The sequence below is a fragment of the Tetranychus urticae genome, chromosome 2 (assembly GCF_039701765.1).
Source record: "Tetranychus urticae isolate SD_2017Ah chromosome 2, NJAU_TeUrti_SD_1.0, whole genome shotgun sequence".
In the NCBI taxonomy this organism is placed as follows: domain Eukaryota; kingdom Metazoa; phylum Arthropoda; class Arachnida; order Trombidiformes; family Tetranychidae; genus Tetranychus; species Tetranychus urticae.
The window spans coordinates 13,798,155-13,823,309 of record NC_142959.1 but is presented as its reverse complement, the minus strand read 5'-3'; the positions used below and the strand labels follow the sequence as shown (position 1 = coordinate 13,823,309).

At 43.3% G+C, this 25,155-nt stretch overlaps 3 protein-coding genes across 6 annotated transcripts; 2 read left to right on the top strand and 1 right to left on the bottom strand.

Annotated features, from left to right (window-relative positions):
- Positions 1–16: 16 nt before the first annotated feature.
- Positions 17–1,685, bottom strand: LOC107364088 (tRNA methyltransferase 10 homolog C). The gene is made up of 2 exons (XM_015931396.3): positions 1,577–1,685; positions 17–1,504 (listed from the first exon to the last, which is right to left on the bottom strand). Exons 1-2 carry the CDS (start codon positions 1,577–1,579, stop codon positions 218–220), a joined length of 1,290 nt encoding a protein of 429 aa, XP_015786882.2. The 5' UTR covers positions 1,580–1,685; the 3' UTR covers positions 17–217.
- A 27-nt stretch (positions 1,686–1,712) lies between these two features.
- LOC107364059 (tRNA (34-2'-O)-methyltransferase regulator WDR6) lies at positions 1,713–5,962 on the top strand. The gene is made up of 7 exons (XM_015931354.3): positions 1,713–2,063; positions 2,122–2,331; positions 2,406–3,770; positions 3,841–4,851; positions 4,928–5,059; positions 5,205–5,373; positions 5,598–5,962. The coding sequence occupies exons 1-7, from the start codon at positions 1,979–1,981 to the stop codon at positions 5,656–5,658; spliced, it is 3,033 nt and encodes a 1,010-aa protein (XP_015786840.2). The 5' UTR covers positions 1,713–1,978; the 3' UTR covers positions 5,659–5,962.
- Positions 5,963–7,328: 1,366 nt separating this feature from the next.
- Positions 7,329–25,097, top strand: LOC107360273 (uncharacterized). 4 transcript variants are annotated; one of them, XM_089268087.1, is made up of 2 exons: positions 7,329–19,783; positions 20,126–25,097. In XM_089268087.1, exons 1-2 carry the CDS (start codon positions 8,011–8,013, stop codon positions 25,033–25,035), a joined length of 16,683 nt encoding a protein of 5,560 aa, XP_089124213.1. In that variant the 5' UTR covers positions 7,329–8,010; the 3' UTR covers positions 25,036–25,097. The 4 variants fall into 4 exon arrangements, with proteins under 4 accessions (XP_089124213.1, XP_089124214.1, XP_089124212.1 ...); XM_089268088.1 differs by having other exon boundaries at positions 7,329–19,804; positions 21,299–25,097; XM_089268086.1 differs by having other exon boundaries at positions 7,329–20,992; positions 21,200–25,097.
- The last annotated feature ends 58 nt before the right edge of the window (positions 25,098–25,155 follow it).

Below are 25,155 nucleotides of genomic sequence, written 5' to 3'. Positions count from 1 at the left end.
CACTTGACTAGAGCGATTTTTGAATATATCCAAAGGACAATTTTGATTGTATTTTAATTCAAAACAAACTTTATACATTAAAATGTCAACAGAGGATAAATATGGTCGAATCCAGTTATATAAAAATTTACATCTAACAATAGCCGAAGTTACATTGGTTCTATGTTCTTGATGAAGTAAGCTTAAGTGGTTATTTAGCTGATGATTAATTTTTAATCTACAGATATGTATTTTTATGCTTTCTTTGTAATGTCAATTTAAGTAATCGTCTATTTCTTTCGTGTTCAACTTGTTCCGGAGTCTTTATTTTTCGAATAGGAACTGATTCTTCTAGCGCTTCCTTCATGGGTACGCCTTCTTTTAAACGCACCAGAATACACAAAACTTGGTCCAAAGTTAATATTTTGTTACCTATCATTGATAAGTGTTGGTCTAATGGTAAACGAGCAGTTTTTAACCCTTCTTTTTTACATTTGGCTAAGGAAACAGGCTTAATAACGCGTTTATCAACCAAACCACCGACTATGTAAATAGCCTCATCATCAAATTTGTGTAAATCAACAGATGAATCTGGACAGAGGTAAACCAATTTTTCCTTAGGAAATAGATCTAGGTACGATCTTTCCGTTCGGTGGATGAAACTATTTGTGAAAATAGCGTTGCGATTCCAACCTAAAACTTCATCTAAATACGAATGAGTCTTTTCTTTAGGATTTAAGCCACAAAACCACAGGTCAAACGGATCTTCGGACTCTCGTATTTTTTGATAACCAAAACATAATTGTTTAACCAGGCTTTTCTTTTCTTGAGTATGCATGCAGTTTTCGTAAGAGAAATCAATAATCAGCTTTTGACCAAATTGACTTGCAGCAATGTTTTGAGGAAGAAAAGCTGTATATTCATGTTTTTTACCCAAGTCGATGAAGCAACTGTTTCTCCATTTACCATAAATGGGTTTTCCTGTTTCTTGGTCATAACTAATACCCATTTCCAATTTTATGTCATTATCATGAGCAAATCTCAGTGCTTTCGCTGTTTCAGTCCTGTTTTCAATCTTTCTCAGTCTTGCAGCATTCTTGCGATTCTCTCGGTTGTAGAGAAAGTGAAAATACGAATGTAGCTTTTGTGTAGTTGACATTTCCACCATTTCTTTGACTCTTTCAGTTGGTAGATAGGAAGGACATAAACTTGTATCGTATTTGATGATTTCATACTCTTGTAATATCCACTCCATCTTTTCCAGCTCTTCTTTATTCTTGAGAAAAGGTTTGAAGTCATCAATGGTTTGATGTTCGAATACTTTTGTTGCCAACCATTTTTTCACATATCTGTCATTATTTAGATCTTCAGTGATTTTATCATCGTCATTAGCACTACCATTTGAGAATGATCTTCTCAATTGTACCGACTGGATTGGTGAAAGTGTATTATGCTTTGGAAATAGATTTCTAACAACTTGAGTCCGTCCATGATGAAATAACCAAACTAACGTTCTTGACAACCGCTTCAAAAGAAAGAGAAAATGAACACAAAATCAGATAAGTTATGGAATTAAAATTAAATACAATTAACTCACCATAAGGCCAAATTTACAGATTTACTTTGAGAAATATAAATATAACTGAATCTTCTTATTCTTAAAAAGCATCAAAATCATTAGAAACACATGTTCATCCCTAGATCTTTTCAGATGTTAAGAAACATGTGTAGTTGTGAACCACGTGACATCCAGATAGTAAACAAAGTTTCCCAACCATGTTCAAATGACCGTTTGATCCATCAATTTACGAAATTCACTGGATTATATTATTATATTTTCATGGTTAATTGTTACCCCGATTTTAGACTGTCAGAAAATTTCGACTAATGTTCAACCTTATGTCTTTTTAGAATGAGATTTGATTCATCATTTTGAGCTCTTTGTAAAATTAATAGAATTTTTGTTAACTTTTTTACGTGATTTTACAATTTTGGTGTTATGGAGGTTTCCCAAAAAGTGAACAATATCGATTGCTGGACACCAGTAACTGCTTTAAATGTCCATAAGGACTATCTTTTCGCAGGTAAGCCGTTAAAATTTTCATTCTAATTGATATACCATTGAATTTTTTTACTGTTAAGGATCTGGAAATAAGCTCGAAGTTTGGTCGTTGAAAGAATGGCCCGATAATAGGAAACCCATTTTAGTTAAATGGTTGAATTGTTCGTCATCCATTCACGGAATAAAAACTTCATCTACCGATGATGGACTGATTGTGACAGTTAATGGCAATCGTTTCCTCTCAGTTTTTAACTTAACTAACTCTCATACGCCAAATCGTTTAAAATTAGGTAACTTATGATTTAAAATTATATTTTAACGCTCAATCTGGTATTTCTAATGTCTTAATCTTTTTAATTTACAGATATAATCCAAGAAGCAATTTATTTTAAAGATTGGATCATGACTGTTAGATTGAAACACGACAAAGTTTTTGCAATATTATCATCTAACTCAATCATCATTTTTGACCTGAGAAGCAAGCAAATCACAAGAAAAGTTTCCTCTTCTGTTCAATGTATCCTCTATTCAGCTTTAATAATTTCGATCGACTCCACTGAAAATGCTTTGATTGCCTCTGGGACAGTTTTCAAACAAACCTTGATTTGGTGCTTGATTGGTGAATCAACCAAAATTATTGATACTTTAGAGGGTCACGATGGCGCTATTTTTGCCCTAGAATACGATTATAACTCTAAAAAGCTGTTTACTGCTTCGGATGATCGCAGTATACACATTTGGCAACACAATTGTGCTTTGCTAAATTCATCAGATTCCTGGTCTTCTGGACAATTCACTTTGTGTCATCGTTTATTTTCCCATACTGCAAGAATCTGGTCGTTAATAACTCTAAGTGGTTATTTGTTTAGCTGCGGTGAAAATGATGAAATATGTTTGTGGTCATCAGACTCGGGTAAATTATTATTCAAATCAAATCGTGAAGATGCATCTCTTTGGTGTCTTGCTGCGTCTCGAGAACGACAAGTAATTTATATTGGCTCCAGCGATTCAAGTATCCGTGTCGTGTCATTAAAAGATAAACTTACCAAACCTAATCGTTACCAGTTCAAATTCAATTCAACCTACCCGAAATCAATCAACTACATCAAATTAGATTCATCTCAAATTTCATTGGTGTGTGTCTCCAACGATGGATTTTGCTCAAAATTAATTCACATTGATAATCAAATTACCCAAGGCTCTAAAGTTTATCTTGGCAAAGATTTCGAATCCTATTGTATCACAAGCATCGATGATGGTAACTTTATTTATTGCGCCAGCAAAACAGGTCTTGTTAAGGTACTTGAAGGTTCATCTATGCAGGAACAATATTCATTTCAAGCTCATAATGGAAAAATTTTCACATGTCTTATTGTTGATAAAAATATGCTATTAACATCAGGACCCAAAGGTGAAATCAAATTATGGAGAAATGACCAACTAATAGACTGTTATCAAATACCCCCATCTAGACATCGTTGGATTTCGTGTGCTCTTTATGTTGACAATTGTCTAATTGCTGGAGACGCTAATGGACATTTATCAGTATTTAATGGAGAGAAAACTGAAGCACGGCAATGTTTAGCAAATGTTCACAGTTCTAATGGTGTTAATGATATTAAATTTCGTCCATCATCTGATCTACTCTATTCATGTGGAAGAGAAGGGAAAGTCTATGAATATCTATGGAATGGCTCATCCCTGACTAAACTTCGCCTTTTCCCGTTAAGTATGTAATCATGAATTTCAAAATTGCAATTTATTCCAACAACCTAATTTTATTTACTTTTTATTTCAAGGAACTGACTTTGACTGGATCGAGCGAATATTATTCGATAATTATGGAAATCTATTTTTAATAGGATTCTCATCTACAAACCTCATTGTTTGGCAGCAAAGTGATCAATCAATTCTCTGCACAATTGACTGTGGAGGTGGACATCGCCTATGGAATTTCAACAAAATTGATAATCGGTTCAATTTTTGTTTCACCAAACAATCGGAATTACATTTCGTTTCTCATTCCGTTTCTGCTTACCAAGCTTGTGGACCATTTATTAAACAAGAATTTCATTCTAACAGAATCAATTGTTGTTGCTTGATTGATTACGTCGAACCTGTTGGTTTAATTGTCACTGGAGGTGAAGACAACAACATATTAATAAGTGAATTCAATACAATTACTGGCACTTTGCAAGTCAAAGATTGTTGTAAAGGACACATTTCTGCCGTTCGAGCTGTTTCATCCATACAAAACAAAGATGGCAGTTTATTAATAGTATCTGGTGGTGGTCAATCACAATTAATTGTTTGGTTATTAAGGAAAAGGTTGGATCGACTGATAATCTCTCAAGTAGCCAACAATTTTCTCGATCCTAATGGAAACACAGGGAAACGTAAATCCTGGAAAGATCTTGAAATAACCAATGATCCAAAATCTCGATATTTATCAATCAACATTGATAAATGGCAAGCAAATGAAGACATTTACATGATAACTGTTGCGTGTTCAGATTCAAATTTAAAACTCTTTTCATTAGCTGCCAATGAAATTAATTTTATTGGTGAAGTTGCAGTTTCCAATTACTGCCCATTAGTAGTTAATCGTATTAATGAAACATTTATAACCGGATCAACGGATGGTTATCTTCACCTATGGAATATTAATAACCAATTAATGATTCAAGATTCATCTCTTGAATCCCAAATGAAAGGTTTAAACATTTCCCCGAATCCAACCTTTATCAAGATATATGAGCAATTAGCTCATCAATCGGGAATTAATTGCATAAGTTCAAGACAAATCCATGGTAATTATCCATTCACATTAAATCCTCATCATTTTCACTCTTTTTCAAATAAAATTGTCTCCTCTTTTCACTTTAGATAATGTTTGGTTAATTTTATCCACCGGAGATGATACAATATTAACTGCAACCCTAATCAAATTGGATGGTAACCTTGTTAATCTAATAACTCAAAAGAAATTAAATTATATCCATAGCTCACAAATTTCAGGTAATGCAGAGGAAGAAAAAAAAGAGTTGAAAATAGTTTCAACATCTTTATTCATTTTAATCAATAAGTGTCTGATTCACCTTCAATCTTCTTATTCATTAATATTCTTTTCATTTTTTTCCTTCTTATTTCACCCTTAATCCAGTTGTGTCAATTATCAATGATGTATCACTTATCACATGCTCAATTGACCAGCGACTTAAACTGTGGAACTATTCAATTGATGCTGATTGTAAAGATATAACAATCAATCCTGTTTCATCTCATCTAATCTCTGTGGCTGACATTTCATCGGCAGCAATCCTCACATTCAAGTTAGTCAATTCCTTGCCAGATTTATAATCATCATTCTGTATCTTAATTATCATCTGAAATCATCTTGACTCAGTTCTATATTTTTCACACTCCAAACATATAAAATATTTTGTTACTCTTATGGTGGCAAGAAAGGGATCAGAAGAGCAAATAATTTATTTTCATTCCCTTATTTCAATTCCTTTTGACTAAACTCTTCTTTTCTTTTTGCTTTATAATTTAGATCCAATCACTTTGTTATAATCACCGGAGAAGGAATTCAAATTCTCAAAATATCTGAATAACTAAACGAAGGCTCATGGGAATAAAGGATATAAAATGGTTAATTCTCGAGAAAACAAAAAGAGAGAAAAACTGAGTTCATGAGAAACATTATTTCAACCAGTGTAAGCTATTTTATATGCTTTACTATTAGCTTTAATATTAGCATATAACATAGCTTTTATTCAGCGACTATTGCATACATATTTTTAATAACATTTCCTTGATTACTTTAACAACTTGTATTTCAATGATTAACCTACAACAGATTTACATTTTTGTATTTGTTTGAAATATTTGTGAAAATGAAAGATATTTTTTTGTTGACATCAAAAAGTCTATTTTTTCGTTATGTTGAGATTTGAAAAAATAATATCTCAATGAATTTGGTTCTTGAAATGTCTTAGTTGAAGCACATGATTTGATGACATTGATTCGAGTCAAGCTTTCATACTCTTGACTTGTTCAGCTTTTATCATTACCAAAAGTATAAAGGAAGCAAAGAAAGGTTATAATTTGTAATCAGATGAAGAAATCAAAGAAATGTTGAATTTTGATTTTAGTCATGAAAAAGATGAATAAGCATGGAAAAGAAAAAGAAATGATGAACAGAAGGATCTTGATAAAGATGTAATAGTTATAATAATACTGTTGATGACAAAGAATAACTTTTACACTTTAGAATCAACTTTTTCTGCTTCTCAGGAAAAAAGAGATGTCACATTTACCACCGATGATACTGAATAAGACCAGAATCTTACTTTGTAAACTGATAAGGAGAAAAAAATAGACTCAAATGTGTAGAAGGGAAATGCAGAAAAGACAGAAAATAATGTCTCTTCTCATCTTGTTCATCACCTTTTCCTCTCTTTCATCATTTTCATCTCAAGACACTTTGAATAATCTTTGCTGACTGAAAGCTACAAAGATACATGAGACTTGAAGATTGCATTTTTTGAAGCTTCAAAAATCATCAACTCATCACGCTGTCATCATATACAGGGTTAACCATGAATTATAAATAGAGTCTGGTTATATTGCGACCAAAAGATTGAAATACAAAGTTAAACTAAATTGATTTGATTTCAATTTGCATATATTCGATGCCTTCTCTAACATGTAAATAACTTGAGCCTCTGTAGGTCTCGATATGTACGTTGATCTAATGTGTATAACAGCTTTAAATAGTGATGACTCGATCTCATTACTTAACCTAAGCGCCTAGCAACTCTCAACAATCGTGGTCATTCATTTAGTCATTGGTATACTGATTACACTTTTTGCAAGCTGAGTTTGAGGGACATCCATTGAGACCTAGCATCTTACAATATGGAAGTATATGCTCTTGATCTGGCATTTACAAGTTTCATTTTCCGAAGCTGGAACTTTTTGAAACCTCTACAGCTATGAGATATTTGTGAGCTTTCAGGAAGAGCTGGCCTATGGGACACATAGAAAACAGATGAAATATATTTAGGTAATAAGTTCGGTGTGCACGCTAAAGCTAATCGTTTTGTTTCCCCTTGATTCACTATTGATTCAAGATTCGCCATAAGAATTTTAATTTCTGAATTGATTTTCAAACTTATTCAGTTCCGTCTGTTAGTCAGACTGATACGTATAACTCCACTACAGATTTTGAAATCCATGTCGGCAGAATGAATATGCCTCAATATGTTTCTCTTCTTATTTTTTTCTCTCTGGAAGAATATTTGATTCGACAATCAACAGAGCAATGGTCAAAAACATTTACATAGACCATTAGACAATTAAATAAATCATGTTAACCTCGAACCTTCTCTGACTAACTGTTATTTATTCAACGATTTATTTTTGTTTTCATTCTTTTCATGTTGGCATTAAAAACAGTCTCACCATCTCAAGAACATTCATATACTGTGTGTGCACAGTTTTGTAAATAATTATTATAATTTGAATGCTAGGAAAGCTCATTCAGACAACAATCTTTATTTAATTTAGAATAAGAAGATTGAATCTATAATTCTGATACCAAGGGCAGAGGAAACGGAATAAGCGATTGCTTGTTTAAATGAACACCTGGATCAATATAAAATTTTACAATGTTCTAAATGTTCTAACTGAATCAAGTAATGACTGAACTTTGATATTTCATTTCAAATTCCAGTGCGTGGCTTTCAAGTACTTGTGCCTTGTAAATGATATGCAAGATAACTTTTTATAAGCATAATATTGAATTATTCGAATCAAAATGCTAAAACATTGTTGTCAAAGCTTTGTATTTGCACAGCAAAAACGCAAACATTATCAAGTAAATTTCAGTTTTTCTTGAAGTATAAAAGTTGAAGCAAATTACAAGAAGATATCAATCGATTTTATCGAACACAACAAACAAAATGAATTCAAAACTTTTAACTTTGTGCTTAGTTATAACTGCTTTAACAGCAGTACAGCAAACCAATGCCAATAGTCTATTTGGACTTCCGCACATGAAAATTGGCTTAGGTAATATGCTAAAACCATTCGGAATTGATGGAAACTCTGACTCAAAATCTGCCTCTGCATCTACATCTAAAGCCACTTCAGGACATCATACAGGTGCTCAATCTAGCCCACCATCAGGACCACCTTCACTGGCATCAGGTAACGGATCATCTGGTTCAGGATCATCATCGTCTGCAACATCATCAGATGTAGGCCCAAACAAACCAATAAATTCACATGGTTCAAACCCGTCATCAGGACAAGAATCAGGTTCCTCAAGTAATAGCTCATGGAATTCAGGATCATCTACATCATCATACGCTGACTCTAGCAAGCAATTAAATTCACATGGCTCAACAACGTCATCAGGAGCAGCTTCAGGTTCAGGATCATCTGGCTCAGGTTCATCAGGATCAGCAGCTTCAGGATCAGCAGCATCAAGTTCAGCAGCAGCAGCAGCAGCTTCAGACTCATCATCAGGACCAACAACATCAACATCAACCAGTAACTCACCTAACTCAGCATCATCAGGATCAGGTTCAGGATCATCAGCAGCAGCTTCATCAGGAGCAGCTTCAGGTTCAGGATCATCTGGCTCAGGATCAGGACAAGGATCTGGTTCATCAGGTTCAGGATCATCTGGTTCAGGTTCATCAGGATCAGCAGCTTCAGGATCAGCAGCATCAAGTTCAGCAGCAGCAGCAGCAGCTTCAGATTCATCATCAGGACCAACAACATCAACATCAACCAGTAACTCACCTAACTCAGCATCATCAGGATCAGGTTCAGGATCATCAGCAGCAGCTTCATCAGGAGCAGCTTCAGGTTCAGGATCATCTGGCTCAGGATCAGGACAAGGATCTGGTTCATCAGGTTCAGGATCATCTGGTTCAGGTTCATCAGGATCAGCAGCTTCAGGATCAGCAGCATCAAGTTCAGCAGCAGCAGCAGCAGCTTCAGATTCATCATCAGGACCAACAACATCAACATCAACCAGTAACTCACCTAACTCAGCATCATCAGGATCAGGTTCAGGATCATCAGCAGCAGCTTCATCAGGAGCAGCTTCAGGTTCAGGATCATCTGGCTCAGGATCAGGACAAGGATCTGGTTCATCAGGTTCAGGATCATCTGGTTCAGGTTCATCAGGATCAGCAGCTTCAGGATCAGCAGCATCAAGTTCAGCAGCAGCAGCAGCAGCTTCAGACTCATCATCTGCACCTGCACCAGCATCAAATACTGGATCAGGATTATCATCAGCAGCTTCAAGTTCAGCAGCAGCATCATCAGCAGCAGCTTCAGATTCATCATCAGGACCAACAACATCAACATCAACCAGTAACTCACCTAACTCAGCATCATCAGGATCAGGTTCAGGATCATCAGCAGCAGCTTCATCAGGAGCAGCTTCAGGTTCAGGATCATCTGGCTCAGGATCAGGACAAGGATCTGGTTCATCAGGTTCAGTATCATCTGGTTCAGGTTCATCAGGATCAGCAGCTTCAGGATCAGCAGCATCAAGTTCAGCAGCAGCAGCAGCAGCTTCAGATTCATCATCAGGACCAACAACATCAACATCAACCAGTAACTCACCTAACTCAGCATCATCAGGATCAGGTTCAGGATCATCAGCAGCAGCTTCATCAGGAGCAGCTTCAGGTTCAGGATCATCTGGCTCAGGATCAGGACAAGGATCTGGTTCATCAGGTTCAGGATCATCTGGTTCAGGTTCATCAGGATCAGCAGCTTCAGGATCAGCAGCATCAAGTTCAGCAGCAGCAGCAGCAGCTTCAGATTCATCATCAGGACCAACAACATCAACATCAACCAGTAACTCACCTAACTCAGCATCATCAGGATCAGGTTCAGGATCATCAGCAGCAGCTTCATCAGGAGCAGCTTCAGGTTCAGGATCATCTGGCTCAGGATCAGGACAAGGATCTGGTTCATCAGGTTCAGGATCATCTGGTTCAGGTTCATCAGGATCAGCAGCTTCAGGATCAGCAGCATCAAGTTCAGCAGCAGCAGCAGCAGCTTCAGATTCATCATCAGGACCAACAACATCAACATCAACCAGTAACTCACCTAACTCAGCATCATCAGGATCAGGTTCAGGATCATCAGCAGCAGCTTCATCAGGAGCAGCTTCAGGTTCAGGATCATCTGGCTCAGGATCAGGACAAGGATCTGGTTCATCAGGTTCAGGATCATCTGGTTCAGGTTCATCAGGATCAGCAGCTTCAGGATCAGCAGCATCAAGTTCAGCAGCAGCAGCAGCAGCTTCAGACTCATCATCTGCACCTGCACCAGCATCAAATACTGGATCAGGATCATCATCAGCAGCTTCAAGTTCAGCAGCAGCATCATCAGCAGCAGCTTCAGATTCATCATCAGGACCAACAACATCAACATCAACCAGTAACTCACCTAACTCAGCATCATCAGGATCAGGTTCAGGATCATCAGCAGCAGCTTCATCAGGAGCAGCTTCAGGTTCAGGATCATCTGGCTCAGGATCAGGACAAGGATCTGGTTCATCAGGTTCAGGATCATCTGGTTCAGGTTCATCAGGATCAGCAGCTTCAGGATCAGCAGCATCAAGTTCAGCAGCAGCAGCAGCAGCTTCAGATTCATCATCAGGACCAACAACATCAACATCAACCAGTAACTCACCTAACTCAGCATCATCAGGATCAGGTTCAGGATCATCAGCAGCAGCTTCATCAGGAGCAGCTTCAGGTTCAGGATCATCTGGCTCAGGATCAGGACAAGGATCTGGTTCATCAGGTTCAGGATCATCTGGTTCAGGTTCATCAGGATCAGCAGCTTCAGGATCAGCAGCATCAAGTTCAGCAGCAGCAGCAGCAGCTTCAGATTCATCATCAGGACCAACAACATCAACATCAACCAGTAACTCACCTAACTCAGCATCATCAGGATCAGGTTCAGGATCATCAGCAGCAGCTTCATCAGGAGCAGCTTCAGGTTCAGGATCATCTGGCTCAGGATCAGGACAAGGATCTGGTTCATCAGGTTCAGGATCATCTGGTTCAGGTTCATCAGGATCAGCAGCTTCAGGATCAGCAGCATCAAGTTCAGCAGCAGCAGCAGCAGCTTCAGACTCATCATCTGCACCTGCACCAGCATCAAATACTGGATCAGGATTATCATCAGCAGCTTCAAGTTCAGCAGCAGCATCATCAGCAGCAGCTTCAGATTCATCATCAGGACCAACAACATCAACATCAACCAGTAACTCACCTAACTCAGCATCATCAGGATCAGGTTCAGGATCATCAGCAGCAGCTTCATCAGGAGCAGCTTCAGGTTCAGGATCATCTGGCTCAGGATCAGGACAAGGATCTGGTTCATCAGGTTCAGGATCATCTGGTTCAGGTTCATCAGGATCAGCAGCTTCAGGATCAGCAGCATCAAGTTCAGCAGCAGCAGCAGCAGCTTCAGATTCATCATCAGGACCAACAACATCAACATCAACCAGTAACTCACCTAACTCAGCATCATCAGGATCAGGTTCAGGATCATCAGCAGCAGCTTCATCAGGAGCAGCTTCAGGTTCAGGATCATCTGGCTCAGGATCAGGACAAGGCTCTGGTTCATCAGGTTCAGGATCATCTGGTTCAGGTTCATCAGGATCAGCAGCTTCAGGATCAGCAGCATCAAGTTCAGCAGCAGCAGCAGCAGCTTCAGACTCATCATCTGCACCTGCACCAGCATCAAATACTGGATCAGGATTATCATCAGCAGCTTCAAGTTCAGCAGCAGCATCATCAGCAGCAGCTTCAGATTCATCATCAGGACCAACAACATCAACATCAACCAGTAACTCACCTAACTCAGCATCATCAGGATCAGGTTCAGGATCATCAGCAGCAGCTTCATCAGGAGCAGCTTCAGGTTCAGGATCATCTGGCTCAGGATCAGGACAAGGATCTGGTTCATCAGGTTCAGGATCATCTGGTTCAGGTTCATCAGGATCAGCAGCTTCAGGATCAGCAGCATCAAGTTCAGCAGCAGCAGCAGCAGCTTCAGATTCATCATCAGGACCAACAACATCAACATCAACCAGTAACTCACCTAACTCAGCATCATCAGGATCAGGTTCAGGATCATCAGCAGCAGCTTCATCAGGAGCAGCTTCAGGTTCAGGATCATCTGGCTCAGGATCAGGACAAGGATCTGATTCATCAGGTTCAGGATCATCTGGTTCAGGTTCATCAGGATCAGCAGCTTCAGGATCAGCAGCATCAAGTTCAGCAGCAGCAGCAGCTTCAGATTCATCATCAGGACCAACAACATCAACATCAACCAGTAACTCACCTAACTCAGCATCATCAGGATCAGGTTCAGGATCATCAGCAGCAGCTGCATCAGGAGCAGCTTCAGGTTCAGGATCATCTGGCTCAGGATCAGGACAAGGATCTGGTTCATCAGGTTCAGGATCATCTGGTTCAGGTTCATCAGGATCAGCAGCTTCAGGATCAGCAGCATCAAGTTCAGCAGCAGCAGCAGCAGCTTCAGACTCATCATCTGCACCTGCACCAGCATCAAATACTGGATCAGGATCATCAGCAGCAGCTTCAAGTTCAGCAGCAGCATCATCAGCAGCAGCTTCAGATTCATCATCAGGACCAACAACATCAACATCAACCAGTAACTCACCTAACTCGGCATCATCAGGATCAGGTTCAGGATCATCAGCAGCAGCTTCATCAGGAGCAGCTTCAGGTTCAGGATCATCTGGCTCAGGATCAGGACAAGGATCTGGTTCATCAGGTTCAGGATCATCTGGTTCAAATTCATCAGGATCAGCAGCTTCAGGATCAGCAGCATCAAGTTCAGCAGCAGCAGCAGCAGCTTCAGATTCATCATCAGGACCAACAACATCAACATCAACCAGTAACTCACCTAACTCAGCATCATCAGGATCAGGTTCAGGATCATCAGCAGCAGCTTCATCAGGAGCAGCTTCAGGTTCAGGATCATCTGGCTCAGGATCAGGACAAGGATCTGGTTCATCAGGTTCAGGATCATCTGGTTCAGGTTCATCAGGATCAGCAGCTTCAGAATCAGCAGCATCAAGTTCAGCAGCAGCAGCAGCAGCTTCAGATTCATCATCAGGACCAACAACATCAACATCAACCAGTAACTCACCTAACTCAGCATCATCAGGATCAGGTTCAGGATCATCAGCAGCAGCTTCATCAGGAGCAGCTTCAGGTTCAGGATCATCTGGCTCAGGATCAGGACAAGGATCTGGTTCATCAGGTTCAGGATCATCTGGTTCAGGTTCATCAGGATCAGCAGCTTCAGGATCAGCAGCATCAAGTTCAGCAGCAGCAGCAGCAGCTTCAGACTCATCATCTGCACCTGCACCAGCATCAAATACTGGATCAGGATCATCATCAGCAGCTTCAAGTTCAGCAGCAGCATCATCAGCAGCAGCTTCAGATTCATCATCAGGACCAACAACATCAACATCAACCAGTAACTCACCTAACTCGGCATCATCAGGATCAGGTTCAGGATCATCAGCAGCAGCTTCATCAGGAGCAGCTTCAGGTTCAGGATCATCTGGCTCAGGATCAGGACAAGGATCTGGTTCATCAGGTTCAGGATCATCTGGTTCAAATTCATCAGGATCAGCAGCTTCAGGAGCAGCAGCATCAAGTTCAGCAGCAGCAGCAGCAGCTTCAGATTCATCATCAGGACCAACAACATCAACATCAACCAGTAACTCACCTAACTCAGCATCATCAGGATCAGGTTCAGGATCATCAGCAGCAGCTTCATCAGGAGCATCTTCAGGTTCAGGATCATCTGGCTCAGGATCAGGACAAGGATCTGGTTCATCAGGTTCAGGATCATCTGGTTCAGGTTCATCAGGATCAGCAGCTTCAGAATCAGCAGCATCAAGTTCAGCAGCAGCAGCAGCAGCTTCAGATTCATCATCAGGACCAACAACATCAACATCAACAAGTAACTCACCTAACTCAGCATCATCAGGATCAGGTTCAGGATCATCAGCAGCAGCTTCATCAGGAGCAGCTTCAGGTTCAGGATCATCTGGCTCAGGATCAGGACAAGGATCTGGTTCATCAGGTTCAGGATCATCTGGTTCAGGTTCATCAGGATCAGCAGCTTCAGGATCAGCAGCATCAAGTTCAGCAGCAGCAGCAGCAGCTTCAGACTCATCATCTGCACCTGCACCAGCATCAAATACTGGATCAGGATCATCATCAGCAGCTTCAAGTTCAGCAGCAGCATCATCAGCAGCAGCTTCAGATTCATCATCAGGACCAACAACATCAACATCAACCAGTAACTCACCTAACTCAGCATCATCAGGATCAGGTTCAGGATCATCAGCAGCAGCTTCATCAGGAGCAGCTTCAGGTTCAGGATCATCTGGCTCAGGATCAGGACAAGGATCTGGTTCATCAGGTTCAGGATCATCTGGTTCAGGTTCATCAGGATCAGCAGCTTCAGAATCAGCAGCATCAAGTTCAGCAGCAGCAGCAGCAGCTTCAGATTCATCATCAGGACCAACAACATCAACATCAACCAGTAACTCACCTAACTCAGCATCATCAGGATCAGGTTCAGGATCATCAGCAGCAGCTTCATCAGGAGCAGCTTCAGGTTCAGGATCATCTGGCTCAGGATCAGGACAAGGATCTGGTTCATCAGGTTCAGGATCATCTGGTTCAGGTTCATCAGGATCAGCAGCTTCAGGATCAGCAGCATCAAGTTCAGCAGCAGCAGCAGCAGCTTCAGACTCATCATCTGCACCTGCACCAGCATCAAATACTGGATCAGGATTATCATCAGCAGCTTCAAGTTCAGCAGCAGCATCATCAGCAGCAGCTTCAGATTCATCATCAGGACCAACAACATCAACATCAACCAGTAACTCACCTAACTCGGCATCATCAGGATCAGGTTCAGGATCATCAGCAGCAGCTTCATCAGGAGCAGCTTCAGGTTCAGGATCATCTGGCTCAGGATCAGGACAAGGATCTGGTTCATCAGGTTCAGGATCATCTGGTTCAGGTTCATCAGGATCAGCAGCTTCAGGATCAGCAGCATCAAGTTCAGCAGCAGCAGCAGCAGCTTCAGACTCATCATCTGCACCTGCACCAGCATCAAATACTGGATCAGGATCATCATCAGCAGCTTCAAGTTCAGCAGCAGCATCATCAGCAGCAGCTTCAGATTCATCATCAGGACCAACAACATCAACATCAACCAGTAACTCACCTAACTCAGCATCATCAGGATCAGGTTCAGGATCATCAGCAGCAGCTTCATCAGGAGCAGCTTCAGGTTCAGGACCATCTGGCTCAGGATCAGGACAAGGATCTGGTTCATCAGGTTCAGGATCATCTGGTTCAGGTTCATCAGGATCAGCAGCTTCAGGATCAGCAGCATCAAGTTCAGCAGCAGCAGCAGCAGCTTCAGATTCATCATCAGGACCAACAACATCAACATCAACCAGTAACTCACCTAACTCAGCATCATCAGGATCAGGTTCAGGATCATCAGCAGCAGCTTCATCAGGAGCAGCTTCAGGTTCAGGATCATCTGGCTCAGGATCAGGACAAGGATCTGGTTCATCAGGTTCAGGATCATCTGGTTCAGGTTCATCAGGATCAGCAGCTTCAGGATCAGCAGCATCAAGTTCAGCAGCAGCAGCAGCAGCTTCAGATTCATCATCAGGACCAACAACATCAACATCAACCAGTAACTCACCTAACTCAGCATCATCAGGATCAGGTTCAGGATCATCAGCAGCAGCTTCATCAGGAGCAGCTTCAGGTTCAGGATCATCTGGCTCAGGATCAGGACAAGGATCTGGTTCATCAGGTTCAGGATCATCTGGTTCAGGTTCATCAGGATCAGCAGCTTCAGGATCAGCAGCATCAAGTTCAGCAGCAGCAGCAGCAGCTTCAGACTCATCATCTGCACCTGCACCAGCATCAAATACTGGATCAGGATTATCATCAGCAGCTTCAAGTTCAGCAGCAGCATCATCAGCAGCAGCTTCAGATTCATCATCAGGACCAACAACATCAACATCAACCAGTAACTCACCTAACTCAGCATCATCAGGATCAGGTTCAGGATCATCAGCAGCAGCTTCATCAGGAGCAGCTTCAGGTTCAGGATCATCTGGCTCAGGATCAGGACAAGGATCTGGTTCATCAGGTTCAGGATCATCTGGTTCAGGTTCATCAGGATCAGCAGCTTCAGGATCAGCAGCATCAAGTTCAGCAGCAGCAGCAGCAGCTTCAGATTCATCATCAGGACCAACAACATCAACATCAACCAGTAACTCACCTAACTCAGCATCATCAGGATCAGGTTCAGGATCATCAGCAGCAGCTTCATCAGGAGCAGCTTCAGGTTCAGGATCATCTGGCTCAGGATCAGGACAAGGATCTGGTTCATCAGGTTCAGGATCATCTGGTTCAGGTTCATCAGGATCAGCAGCTTCAGGATCAGCAGCATCAAGTTCAGCAGCAGCAGCAGCAGCTTCAGACTCATCATCTGCACCTGCACCAGCATCAAATACTGGATCAGGATTATCATCAGCAGCTTCAAGTTCAGCAGCAGCATCATCAGCAGCAGCTTCAGATTCATCATCAGGACCAACAACATCAACATCAACCAGTAACTCACCTAACTCAGCATCATCAGGATCAGGTTCAGGATCATCAGCAGCAGCTTCATCAGGAGCAGCTTCAGGTTCAGGATCATCTGGCTCAGGATCAGGACAAGGATCTGGTTCATCAGGTTCAGGATCATCTGGTTCAGGTTCATCAGGATCAGCAGCTTCAGGATCAGCAGCATCAAGTTCAGCAGCAGCAGCAGCAGCTTCAGACTCATCATCTGCACCTGCACCAGCATCAAATACTGGATCAGGATCATCATCAGCAGCTTCAAGTTCAGCAGCAGCATCATCAGCAGCAGCTTCAGATTCATCATCAGGACCAACAACATCAACATCAACCAGTAACTCACCTAACTCAGCATCATCAGGATCAGGTTCAGGATCATCAGCAGCAGCTTCATCAGGAGCAGCTTCAGGTTCAGGATCATCTGGCTCAGGATCAGGACAAGGATCTGGTTCATCAGGTTCAGGATCATCTGGTTCAGGTTCATCAGGATCAGCAGCTTCAGGATCAGCAGCATCAAGTTCAGCAGCAGCAGCAGCAGCTTCAGATTCATCATCTGCACCTGCACCAGCATCAAATACTGGATCAGGATCATCATCAGCAGCTTCAAGTTCAGCAGCAGCATCATCAGCAGCAGCTTCAGATTCATCATCAGGACCAACAACATCAACATCAACCAGTAACTCACCTAACTCAGCATCATCAGGATCAGGTTCAGGATCATCAGCAGCAGCTTCATCAGGAGCAGCTTCAGGTTCAGGATCATCTGGCTCAGGATCAGGACAAGGATCTGGTTCATCAGGTTCAGGATCATCTGGTTCGGGTTCATCAGGATCAGCAGCTTCAGGATCAGCAGCATCAAGTTCAGCAGCAGCAGCAGCAGCTTCAGACTCATCATCTGCACCTGCACCAGCATCAAATACTGGATCAGGATTATCATCAGCAGCTTCAAGTTCAGCAGCAGCATCATCAGCAGCAGCTTCAGATTCATCATCAGGACCAACAACATCAACATCAACCAGTAACTCACCTAACTCAGCATCATCAGGATCAGGTTCAGGATCATCAGCAGCAGCTTCATCAGGAGCAGCTTCAGGTTCAGGATCATCTGGCTCAGGATCAGGACAAGGATTAGGTTCATCAGGTTCAGGATCATCTGGTTCAGGTTCATCAGGATCAGCAGCTTCAGGATCAGCAGCATCAAGTTCAGCAGCAGCAGCAGCAGCTTCAGACTCATCATCTGCACCTGCACCAGCATCAAATACTGGATCAGGATCATCATCAGCAGCTTCAAGTTCAGCAGCAGCATCATCAGCAGCAGCTTCAGATTCATCATCAGGACCAACAACATCAACATCAACCAGTAACTCACCTAACTCAGCATCATCAGGATCAGGTTCAGGATCATCAGCAGCAGCTTCATCAGGAGCAGCTTCAGGTTCAGGATCATCTGGTTTAGGTTCATCAGGATCAGCAGCTTCAGGATCAGCAGCATCAAGTTCAGCAGCAGCAGCAGCAGCTTCAGACTCATCATCTGCACCTGCACCAGCATCAAATACTGGATCAGGATCATCAGCAACTTCAAGTTCAGCAGCAGCATCATCAGCAGCAGCATCATCAGCAGCAGCTTCAGATTCATCATCAGGACCAACAACATCAACATCAACCAGTAACTCACCTAACTCAGCATCATCAGGATCAGGTTCAGGATCATCAGCAGCAGCATCATCAGGATCAGGTTCAGGATCATCAGCAGCAGCTTCATCAGGAGCAGCTTCAGTTTCAGGATTATCTGGCTCAGGATCAGGACAAGGATCTGGTTCATCAGGTTCAGGATCATCTGGTTCAGGTTCATCAGGATCAGCAGCTTCAGGATCAGCAGCATCAAGTTCAGCAGCAGCAGCAGCAGCTTCAGATTCATCATCAGGACCAACAACATCAACATCAACCAGTAACTCACCTAACTCAGCATCATCAGGATCAGGTTCAGGATCATCAGCAGCAGCTTCATCAGGAGCAGATTCAGGTTCAGGATCATCTGGCTCAGGATCAGGACAAGGATCTGGTTCATCAGGTTCAGGATCATCTGGTTCAGGTTCATCAGGATCAGCAGCTTCAGGATCAGCAGCATCAAGTTCAGCAGCAGCAGCAGCAGCTTCAGACTCATCATCTGCACCTGCACCAGCATCAAATACTGGATCAGGATCATCAGCAACTTCAAGTTCAGCAGCAGCATCATCAGCAGCAGCTTCAGATTCATCATCAGGACCAACAACATCAACATCAACCAGTAACTCACCTAACTCAGCATCATCAGGATCAGGTTCAGGATCATCAGCAGCAGCTTCATCAGGATCAGGTTCAGGATCATCAGCAGCAGCTTCATCAGGAGCAGCTTCAGGTTCAGGATCATCTGGCTCAGGATCAGGACAAGGATCTGGTTCATCAGGTTCAGGATCATCTGGTTCAGGTTCATCAGGATCAGCAGCTTCAGGATCAGCAGCATCAAGTTCAGCAGCAGCAGCAGCAGCTTCAGATTCATCATCAGGACCAACAACATCAACATCAACCAGTAACTCACCTAACTCAGCATCATCAGGATCAGGTTCAGGATCATCAGCAGCAGCTTCATCAGGAGCAGCTTCAGGTTCAGGATCATCTGGCTCAGGATCAGGACAAGGATCTGGTTCATCAGGTTCAGGATCATCTGGTTCAGGTTCATCAGGATCAGCAGCTTCAGGATCAGCAGCATCAAGTTCAGCAGCAGCAGCAGCAGCTTCAGACTCATCATCTGCACCTGCACCAGCATCAAATACTGGATCAGGATCATCATCAGCAGCTTCAAGTTCAGCAGCAGCATCATCAGCAGCAGCTTCAGATTCATCATCAGGACCAACAACATCAACATCAACCAGTAACTCACCTAACTCAGCATCATCAGGATCAGGTTCAGGATCATCAGCAGCAGCTTCATCAGGAGCAGCTTCAGGTTCAGGATCATCTGGTTTAGGTTCATCAGGATCAGCAGCTTCAGGATCAGCAGCATCAAGTTCAGCAGCAGCAGCAGCAGCTTCAGACTCATCATCTGCACCTGCACCAGCATCAAATACTGGATCAGGATCATCAGCAACTTCAAGTTCAGCAGCAGCATCATCAGCAGCAGCATCATCAGCAGCAGCTTCAGATTCATCATCAGGACCAACAACATCAACATCAACCAGTAACTCACCTAACTCAGCATCATCAGGATCAGGTTCAGGATCATCAGCAGCAGCATCATCAGGATCAGGTTCAGGATCATCAGCAGCAGCTTCATCAGGAGCAGCTTCAGGTTCAGGATCATCTGGCTCAGGATCAGGACAAGGATCTGGTTCATCAGGTTCAGGATCATCTGGTTCAGGTTCATCAGGATCAGCAGCTTCAGGATCAGCAGCATCAAGTTCAGCAGCAGCAGCAGCAGCTTCAGATTCATCATCAGGACCAACAACATCAACATCAACCAGTAACTCACCTAACTCAGCATCATCAGGATCAGGTTCAGGATCATCAGCAGCAGCTTCATCAGGAGCAGATTCAGGTTCAGGATCATCTGGCTCAGGATCAGGACAAGGATCTGGTTCATCAGGTTCAGGATCATCTGGTTCAGGTTCATCAGGATCAGCAGCTTCAGGATCAGCAGCATCAAGTTCAGCAGCAGCAGCAGCAGCTTCAGACTCATCATCTGCACCTGCACCAGCATCAAATACTGGATCAGGATCATCAGCAACTTCAAGTTCAGCAGCAGCATCATCAGCAGCAGCTTCAGATTCATCATCAGGACCAACAACATCAACATCAACCAGTAACTCACCTAACTCAGCATCATCAGGATCAGGTTCAGGATCATCAGCAGCAGCACCATCAGGATCAGGTTCAGGATCATCAGCAGCAGCTTCATCAGGAGCAGCTTCAGGTTCAGGATCATCTGGCTCAGGATCAGGACAAGGATCTGGTTCATCAGGTTCAGGATCATCTGGTTCAGGTTCATCAGGATCAGCAGCTTCAGGATCAGCAGCATCAAGTTCAGCAGCAGCAGCAGCAGCTTCAGATTCATCATCAGGACCAACAACATCAACATCAACCAGTAACTCACCTAACTCAGCATCATCAGGATCAGGTTCAGGATCATCAGCAGCAGCTTCATCAGGAGCAGCTTCAGGTTCAGGATCATCTGGCTCAGGATCAGGACAAGGATCTGGTTCATCAGGTTCAGGATCATCTGGTTCAGGTTCATCAGGATCAGCAGCTTCAGGATCAGGATCATCTGGCTCAGGATCAGGACAAGGATCTGGTTCATCAGGTTCAGGATCATCTGGTTCAGGTTCATCAGGATCAGCAGCAGCAGCTTCATCAGGAGCAGCTTCAGGTTCAGGATCAGGACAAGGATCTGGTTCATCAGGTTCAGGATCATCTGGTTCAGGTTCATCAGGATCAGCAGCTTCAGGATCAGGATCATCTGGCTCAGGATCAGGACAAGGATCTGGTTCATCAGGTTCAGGATTATCTGGTTCAGGTTCATCAGGATCAGCAGCTTCAGGATCAGCAGCATCAAGTTCAGCAGCAGCAGCAGCAGCTTCAGACTCATCATCTGCACCTGCACCAGCATCAAATACTGGATCAGGATCATCAGCAACTTCAAGTTCAGCAGCAGCATCATCAGCAGCAGCTTCAGATTCATCATCAGGACCAACAACATCAACATCAACCAGTAACTCACCTAACTCAGCATCATCAGGATCAGGTTCAGGATCATCAGCAGCAGCTTCATCAGGAGCAGCTTCAGGTTCAGGATCATCTGGCTCAGGTTCATCAGGAGCAGCTTCAGGTTCAGGATCATTTGGCTCAGGATCAGGACAAGGATCTGGTTCATCAGGTTCAGGATCATCTGGTTCAGGTTCATCAGGATCAGCAGCTTCAGGATCAGCAGCATCAAGTTCAGCAGCAGCAGCAGCAGCTTCAGACTCATCATCTGCACCTGCACCAGCATCAAATACTGGATCAGGATCATCATCAGCAGCTTCAAGTTCAGCAGCAGCATCATCAGCAGCAGCTTCAGATTCATCATCAGGACCAACAACATCAACATCAACCAGTAACTCACCTAACTCAGCATCATCAGAATCAGGTTCAGGATCATCAGCAGCAGCTTCATCAGGAGCAGCTTCAGGTTCAGGATCATCTGGCTCAGGATCAGGACAAGGATCTGGTTCATCAGGTTCATCAGGATCAGCAGCTTCAGGATCAGCAGCATCAAGTTCAGCAGCAGCAGCAGCAGCTTTAGACTCATCATCTGCACCTGCACCAGCATCAAATACTGGATCAGGATCATCAGCAACTTCAAGTTCAGCAGCAGCATCATCAGCAGTAGCTTCAGATTCATCATCAGGACCAACAACATCAACATCAACCAGTAACTCACCTAACTCAGCATCATCAGGATCAGGTTCAGGATCATCAGCAGCAGCACCATCAGGATCAGGTTCAGGATCATCAGCAGCAGCTTCATCAGGAGCAGCTTCAGGTTCAGGATCATCTGGCTCAGGATCAGGACAAGGATCTGGTTCATCAGGTTCAGGATCATCTGGTTCAGGTTCATCAGGATCAGCAGCTTCAGGATCAGCAGCATCAAGTTCAGCAGCAGCAGCAGCAGCTTCAGATTCATCATCAGGACCAACAACATCAACATCAACCAGTAACTCACCTAACTCAGCATCATCAGGATCAGGTTCAGGATCATCAGCAGCAGCTTCATCAGGAGCAGCTTCAGGTTCAGGATCATCTGGCTCAGGATCAGGACAAGGATCTGGTTCATCAGGTTCAGGATCATCTGGTTCAGGTTCATCAGGATCAGCAGCTTCAGGATCAGGATCATCTGGCTCAGGATCAGGACAAGGATCTGGTTCATCAGGTTCAGGATCATCTGGTTCAGGTTCATCAGGATCAGCAGCAGCAGCTTCATCAGGAGCAGCTTCAGGTTCAGGATCATCTGGCTCAGGATCAGGACAAGGATCTGGTTCATCAGGTTCAGGATCATCTGGTTCAGGTTCATCAGGATCAGCAGCTTCAGGATCAGGATCATCTGGCTCAGGATCAGGACAAGGATCTGGTTCATCAGGTTCAGGATTATCTGGTTCAGGTTCATCAGGATCAGCAGCTTCAGGATCAGCAGCATCAAGTTCAGCAGCAGCAGCAGCAGCTTCAGACTCATCATCTGCACCTGCACCAGCATCAAATACTGGATCAGGATCATCAGCAACTTCAAGTTCAGCAGCAGCATCATCAGCAGCAGCTTCAGATTCATCATCAGGACCAACAACATCAACATCAACCAGTAACTCACCTAACTCAGCATCATCAGGATCAGGTTCAGGATCATCAGCAGCAGCTTCATCAGGAGCAGCTTCAGGTTCAGGATCATCTGGCTCAGGTTCATCAGGAGCAGCTTCAGGTTCAGGATCATCTGGCTCAGGATCAGGACAAGGATCTGGTTCATCAGGTTCAGGATCATCTGGTTCAGGTTCATCAGGATCAGCAGCTTCAGGATCAGCAGCATCAAGTTCAGCAGCAGCAGCAGCAGCTTCAGACTCATCATCTGCACCTGCACCAGCATCAAATACTGGATCAGGATCATCATCAGCAGCTTCAAGTTCAGCAGCAGCATCATCAGCAGCAGCTTCAGATTCATCATCAGGACCAACAACATCAACATCAACCAGTAACTCACCTAACTCAGCATCATCAGGATCAGGTTCAGGATCATCAGCAGCAGCTTCATCAGGAGCAGCTTCAGGTTCAGGATCATCTGGTTCAGGTTCATCAGGATCAGCAGCTTCAGGATCAGCAGCATCAAGTTCAGCAGCAGCAGCAGCAGCTTCAGACTCATCATCTGCACCTGCACCAGCATCAAATACTGGATCAGGATCATCAGCAACTTCAAGTTCAGCAGCAGCATCATCAGCAGCAGCTTCAGATTCATCATCAGGACCAACAACATCAACATCAACCAGTAACTCACCTAACTCAGCATCATCAGGATCAGGTTCAGGATCATCAGCAGCAGCATCATCAGGATCAGGTTCAGGATCATCAGCAGCAGCTTCATCAGGAGCAGCTTCAGGTTCAGGATCATCTGGCTCAGGATCAGGACAAGGATCTGGTTCATCAGGTTCAGGATCATCTGGTTCAGGTTCATCAGGATCAGCAGCTTCAGGATCAGCAGCATCAAGTTCAGCAGCAGCAGCAGCAGCTTCAGATTCATCATCAGGACCAACAACATCAACATCAACCAGTAACTCACCTAACTCTGCATCATCAGGATCAGGTTCAGGATCATCAGCAGCAGCTTCATCAGGAGCAGCTTCAGGTTCAGGATCATCTGGCTCAGGATCAGGACAAGGATCTGGTTCATCAGGTTCAGGATCATCTGGTTCAGGTTCATCAGGATCAGCAGCTTCAGGATCAGCAGCATCAAGTTCAGCAGCAGCAGCAGCAGCTTCAGACTCATCATCTGCACCTGCACCAGCATCAAATACTGGATCAGGATCATCAGCAACTTCAAGTTCAGCAGCAGCATCATCAGCAGCAGCTTCAGATTCATCATCAGGACCAACAACATCAACATCAACCAGTAACTCACCTAACTCAGCATCATCAGGATCAGGTTCAGGATCATCAGCAGCAGCTTCATCAGGAGCAGCTTCAGGTTCAGGATCATCTGGCTCAGGATCAGGACAAGGATCTGGTTCATCAGGTTCAGGATCATCTGGTTCAGGTTCATCAGGATCAGCAGCTTCAGGATCAGCAGCATCAAGTTCAGCAGCAGCAGCAGCAGCTTCAGACTCATCATCTGCACCTGCACCAGCATCAAATACTGGATCAGGATCATCATCAGCAGCTTCAAGTTCAGCAGCAGCATCATCAGCAGCAGCTTCAGATTCATCATCAGGACCAACAACATCAACATCAACCAGTAACTCACCTAACTCAGCATCATCAGGATCAGGTTCAGGATCATCAGCAGCAGCTTCATCAGGAGCAGCTTCAGGTTCAGGATCATCTGGCTCAGGATCAGGACAAGGATCTGGTTCATCAGGTTCAGGATCATCTGGTTCAGGTTCATCAGGATCAGCAGCTTCAGGATCTACAGTGCCAGCATATTTGAAGTACACAAATGAATCAGGGAAAACTTGTGTTTGTTATTGAAATCCCGAAAAATCTGTACTTATGTGCTTAGTCAAGTAATAAAGCTATAATTTTACTCAGAATCTGTTTGCAATCGATTTAATTCTACTCGGCTCATCTGACAGTGCGATGTTATAAGCA

Bases quoted from the DNA above. Each gene is read 5' to 3' on its own strand.
- LOC107360273 (XM_089268085.1), top strand. From the start codon at position 8,011: ATGAATTCAAAACTTTTAACTTTGTGCTTAGTTATAACTGCTTTAACA.
- LOC107364059 (XM_015931354.3), top strand. From the start codon at position 1,979: ATGGAGGTTTCCCAAAAAGTGAACAATATCGATTGCTGGACACCAGTA. The intron at 3,771-3,840 runs GTATGTAATCAT...TTTTATTTCAAG, and splicing joins ACTTCGCCTTTTCCCGTTAA to GAACTGACTTTGACTGGATC. The intron at 4,852-4,927 runs GTAATTATCCAT...TTTTCACTTTAG, and splicing joins AAGTTCAAGACAAATCCATG to ATAATGTTTGGTTAATTTTA.